A 5,984-nucleotide genomic window follows, 5' to 3' on the forward strand; every position below is an offset into this window, starting at 1 on the left:
TTTTTGCAAGATCGTGGCATAGATTCATTCAGTTCTATGGGTAAACAAAACAAACCAGTTCTATAGAGCGGTGCTTTTACTGGCTCGTCGAACGGTAGTGGTGCCGCCAGCGCATTGAATAATATTTAGCTCGCCGGTCTATTCAGCTTGCAGCAAACGCGCATGGTGGCGCACTCACCGGACTTCTTACGTGATGAAATTACTGCCTTGCACCGTCGTCTGGTAGTAAACGTTGTGAGTGTCTTGACGTTGGTCCGACTCATTTAAGGGTCGGCCAGGCAAATGCCCCCATCTGTCCCATTCAATACAATTTTAGTTATATTTTCAATAACAATACAGGCATGATTTTGCAAGTTGATGTTGTAGCTCTAGCATGAGCCAAACTACAACTCCTGCACAAATACAACCGCAGCAGAAAAATTAAAAAAAAAAAGAATCAGACTTGTGTTTATGTTAAAAAAAACATGTGTGTTTATGTTTGAAAACATTCAAAAAATAACATGTGACATGAGGCTGATGACGCATCACACAAAAATCATAGAGGCAATGCCACACCATGTGGTCATGCTATCGCACAAACTCATTGTCTGACATGCTCCGATGTAGCACCGCTCTCAGGAGCGCCTCGAGACAGATGTATGCCTCTCCTGACCACCTGCATTACCAAAAAATATTTATTGTGCTATCTAAATTATAGAATATGAAAACTATAAAAAAATACTACTCTAAGTCGTGAAGCAAATACTATATACTCTAAATTGTGAAATTACTACCAGAATATGAGAAAAAATACTACTCTGGTTTATAAAAAAATACTACATAAAATTATTTGTAACTAAGAAGAGTAATTAATATTCAAGTAAGGAATTACCAAAATTGTTTTAAAGTAAGAGGAGTAATATTCAAAGAAGTAATCACCCCGTGCATGCATCTGCCCCTGAATCCTTCTAGCTTGCGGCTTATGTAACGGAAGCGCATACTACTCTAAATTGTGAAATTACTGACCGAATATGAACAAAAATACTTCTCTAAATACTTAAAAATACTACTTGAAATTCTTTAAAATTAAGAAGAGTAATATTCAAAGAAGTAATCACCCCGTTCATGTGGCACCCCTGAATCCTTCTAGCTTGCAACTTATCTAACAGAAGCACATACTACTCTAAATTGTAAAATTATACTGCCTGGATATGAACAAAGTACTACTCTAAATTATGGAAAAATGCTACATATTTCTTAAAATTAAGAGGAGTAATATTCGAAGAAGTACTTACCAAAATGCTACATTGTATATGGGTACAAACAAGCAGTAATGTTTCAATCTATTGGGTAAAATCTGAATACGTACATACTAGTGTATCTAACCACTACCAGACAAGATCAATGAGAACATGAATAGTTTTGTTTGGTTTGTGATGGAATAATAATGCATAAAGATAATACTTAAAAGGCATACATGCCTGAGGGAAGCTTTTGTCTGCCTTCCGCGGTTTGTCATTTGATTAGCACATCCAAGTCACAATTAGAGAAATGGATTAGCAAACAAAACACATAAGAGAGGTGCATGGAGCTCATCACTCACCAGTCACCATCCCGAGAGAGACGCATCACGGACACCTCTCTAGCTAACGTGATATCCTCCATCTCTTAATCAAAATGAGGGAAGGAAACAATGAATTTCTCTTATCGTTATATAAATTCATAAACGCACAGAGAAGTGAGAACCAACGTGAAGATCTTCATCCGTGCAAGGATCATATACGAGTGCGAACAAGGACAAAGTTGCCACCATGGGTCAGGTGAATCGGGTTGGTTACTGTGCAAGCATACAATGTGATTGTTCCAATTAACGGTTAATTAAATCTTCAGAACTGAAGATGACTGTGGTGGATCGAACAAGCATGTAGGTGTGGTTGAACTCACTAGTTTATGCCAGAGGTTGAGCCGATGGCGGCCAATGGCTCCGACTAGCCGGCAGCAGTGGTGGTCGAGCCCCACCAGGTGGAGGACACCTGAATCATGGCTATGTCCAGTCGACAGTGGTGGTGGCATCCCAAATCACAACTTGATGAAGCATCGAGTGCGGTGAGGGGAGAGGGGATCCAATGTCATGAGTCTCCAACTGATCCATCGGAGCCTCTAGGGATGAGCATCTCCGGCGAGTTTGCATGAGCCCCTAGGTGGTGAGGGAGAGAGGGGATGGCAATTAATAAGGGAGAGAGGAAATTAGGGGTGGATAAGCGGCAATTGCATTTGAAGCGGGAGGTATTAATGGCATAATCCCCGAGTCTCCAACTATACGTCCTCGTATTAAAATAGGTGATGTTGGCAACATGGACTGTAAAAGATCGTGCGTCTAATTACTCATTTAGATGGGAGCTTAGCGTCTAATTACTCATTTAAATGGGAGTTTTTACTATCTCTGTTGGTGCCCAGTCAATTTGTTGGAATTAAAGGGCATTGATTACGGTGGCTACGTTTCTGCTACAAATTTAAAAAGAGTTGTGCTTTTACTAGCTCGTCGGACATAGGTATTAATTCGAAATGATTATTTTTTCATGGTGGGTATTGATTCGATCGAGTGGCCAGCTGTTTGTACAAATGCGGGGTCGGAGCATCAGGTAAAGCTAGCATCACCTATACCGTTGGTTCGCCAATGGAGTCGTCGGCTAGCACGGTCGCTGCCTCGCCGCGGCCGCACGTCGTGCTGGTCGCCAGCCCCGGCGCCGGCCACCTCATCCCGATGGCCGAGCTCGCTCGGCGGCTCGTCGCGCACCACAGCCTCGCGGCCACGCTCGTCACCTTCACCAACCTCTCGGCCTGCCCGGACGCCCACTCCGCCGTCCTTTCATCCCTCAGCGCCACCGAAGTCTCCACTGTCGCTCTCCCCGCCGTCTCGCTCGACGACCTCCCCTCCGACGCCCACATCGGCACCGTGCTGTTGGAGCTGATGGGCCGCTCCATCCCGCACCTCCGGGCCCTGCTCCGCGACATCAGCGCCGCCGCCCCGCTCGCCGCGCTGGTGGCGGACTTATTCGGCTCCACGATGTTGTCCCTAGCCACCGAGCTCGGCGTCCCGAGCTACATCTTCTCCCCCATCAACCTCACCGCGCTCGCCGTCGTGCACAACGCTGTGGAGCTCAACGACGGCGCCGCCTCCGGCGAGTACCGCGACCTCCCGGATGTTCTCCAGCTTCCCGGGGGCGTGTTGCTGCGCCGCGAGGACTACGCGGACGAGTTCAAGAACAGCAAGGAACCCATCTACGCGCACGTCATCGAGGAGGGCCGCCGGTATCGCGCCGCCGACGGCTTCATGGTGAACACCTTCCACGAGATGGAGCCTGGCAACGCGGAGGAGCTCAAACAGGCGGCAGAGCAAGGCACGTTCCCGCCTGCTTACCCAGTGGGGCCGCTCATCCGGCCAAGCTCCGACGAAGACGCCGCATCGCCGTGCATACAGTGGCTGGATAGGCAGCCGACGGGATCCGTGGTGTACGTCTCCTTCGGGAGCGCCGGCGCGCTGTCCGTGGAGCAGACGGCGGAGCTCGCCGCCGGGCTGGAGGACAGCGGCCACAGGTTCCTCTGGGTCGTGCGCATGCCAAGCCTGGACGGAGGAAATTCCTCCATGTTTAGAGGACACGGGAGCGACAAGGACGACGAGGACCCACTGGCATGGCTTCCCGAGGGGTTCTTGGAGCGGACGAGCGGCCGCGGCCTCGCCGTGGCGTCGTGGGCGCCGCAGGTGCGCGTGCTCCCCCACCCGGCCACGGCGGCGTTCGTGTCCCACTGCGGGTGGAACTCGACGCTGGAGAGCGTGGCGTCCGGGGTGCCGATGGTCGCGTGGCCGCTGCACTCGGAGCAGAGGACGAACACCGCGCTCCTGTCGGAGAACGTGGGCGTGGCGCTGCGGCCGCGCGCGGCGCGGGCGGAGATCGCGGCGGCCGTGCGGGAGGTGATGGGTGGGGAAGAGAAGGGGCGCGCCGTGCGCCTCCAGGCCGGGGAGCTGCAGCAGGCGGCGGCGCGGGCGTGCGCGCCCGGGGGGTCGTCCTGGCAGATGCTGGAGGAGGTCGCCGGCAAGTGGAAGGCGGCAGCGCTTGGCAGGCAGAAGCAGTAGAAGATGACTTATTGCAAGAGCAGAGACAAGTAATCGTCTATGTGCGTGGATCGACTCAGTATAATTTTTTTTTAAAAGCTCGACTCAGTATACTTGGGTTTGTACCTGGCTGAAACAAAACTTCTCTTCACTTAAATTTCTCAGCCATTAAATTTAAAATAAATGTCTCATATTCACTCACCCTCTTTCCACATTATCTCTTCTACCTTCTTCATCCTCCCCTCCCCCATCTTCTTCCTTGCGCCGGCCACCACCCGCCACCCCTCCGGCGCAGCCCAAGCCCGTCAGCGCCGGCTGCTCCGCCGCCTCCTCCCGCTGCCGTCGCCCCCACCATGGCACCGCTCAACCGCTGTCCTCCACCGCCCGAGTCTGTGGCGCCACCATCGCCGGCCTCACCGCCCCCGCGCCTGCTGCCGCCACCGAGCCGGCCTGCTGCCAGCAGCCCTCCTTGTAGCCCCCCCCCCCCCCCCCAAAAAAGCAACCCCAAACCCTAACCTCGCGGGAGCTATTCGCCGGAGTTGGAGAAGGAGGTGTAGATGGGGAAAAATTCAAATAAGGAGAGCCTCCAAATCACTAGAATGAGGTTTAACTTTCCCCAATACAATTAAGGAGATAATTAATGAATATGTGTGTTTAATTTTTCCGTCTCCAATACCTTCGTTTTATTCTTAGCCTCTTGGGCCTGAAAACAAGATTGATGGGATGAGCAGCTTCCCATGCTCAAACAAGGCAATATATAAGCATCAACGTAGATACAAACTTAACCCTAATGCGGGATGGATGTGATGAAATTCAACCGTGCATGATGCAGGGACGAAACGTTCTACTACATGATAACCTATATATACCTAAAAAACTATGCTAATAATCTTTTCTTGACAAGAAAGACCATACAAGTAGTCAGGAATATAATCATGGCGCATCACAAACCATTAATAAGTTATGCTGCAACTTGGCTCTATGGGCTGCTGGCTAATGCTCTTGGAATTACACTCCATCCGTCCGTTGAGCATGTCCAACAAACTAGGTATAATTCTAGCTAAATTTAAAGTTTTACAAGCTCTATAAAAAAACAGAAGACTTCATATTGGGTGGGAAAACCAACGGACTCTCAAAATTTTGACTCTATTTTACAAATTAACTCGAATTCTCGCAGATAGGTTTCTGGATCTAGCAGAAAGCACCCTAGAAGTTTTGCAATCAAAGCAATTGAGTCCCTAGTCGCTCTTTATGGCGGACGAGGGTTTGTTGGGCAGAAATCCGGCGGCGGTGAGGAAAAGGTAGGAAGGAGCAAGAGGATATCGAGGGCTACCATTTGGTGGGTTTTTGTGGGGCCGAAGATGGCCAGGTCAGGGGGCGCAATGGTGGCCGGAGCTTCGATGGTGGGGAGCTCGGCCCCGGCGATAGTCCGGCGAGGGAGAGGCGGTACGGACGGGTCAGAGAGCTTCAGAAGGCCATGGGGAGACGGTTCAAAGGATCAGAATGGGCCCAAGGTGGCTGGGAGGAGGGCGCCGGTGTTAATGGCATGGAGGTTCGCCACGCCCGGCGTGGGCACATGCAGCCTCCTTGAAGTGCATCTAGGCCCATAGATGTTAATGGTAAGTTTCGGTGATTAATGACAACCGTATGCGACTAACGTATGTTTTGAAGGAAAAATTATTGATTGATTTAGTCCCATATGAAATGTGAAAAGAGACCCCTCAATTCGAAACAATCATGCGTGCCAAGGACTCAACTTCAAAGATTAAGGACCTTTCTAGTCTCAAGTGTCACAAGGAGATGAAGGACACTTGATTTAGATAGGGTTTATAGTTTTTAGTTCTTGACCGTACTATTAAGAGGGGTTCATGAGTTAGTAGCTTGATCAAAC

General features: G+C 50.1%; 1 protein-coding gene across 1 annotated transcript; it reads left to right on the forward strand.

The window, feature by feature from the left end:
- Positions 1 to 2,655: 2,655 nt before the first annotated feature.
- On the forward strand, positions 2,656 to 4,294 carry LOC120695700 (hydroquinone glucosyltransferase-like). The gene has a single exon (XM_039978923.1). It carries the CDS (start codon positions 2,657 to 2,659, stop codon positions 4,112 to 4,114), a length of 1,458 nt encoding a protein of 485 aa, XP_039834857.1. The 5' UTR covers position 2,656; the 3' UTR covers positions 4,115 to 4,294.
- The last annotated feature ends 1,690 nt before the right edge of the window (positions 4,295 to 5,984 follow it).

This window comes from Panicum virgatum, chromosome 1K (assembly GCF_016808335.1).
Source record: "Panicum virgatum strain AP13 chromosome 1K, P.virgatum_v5, whole genome shotgun sequence".
Lineage (NCBI taxonomy): Eukaryota > Viridiplantae > Streptophyta > Magnoliopsida > Poales > Poaceae > Panicum > Panicum virgatum.

What these genes read in the sequence shown, in the direction of transcription:
- LOC120695700 (XM_039978923.1), top strand. Translation starts at nt 2,657, where the DNA reads ATGGAGTCGTCGGCTAGCACGGTCGCTGCCTCGCCGCGGCCGCACGTC.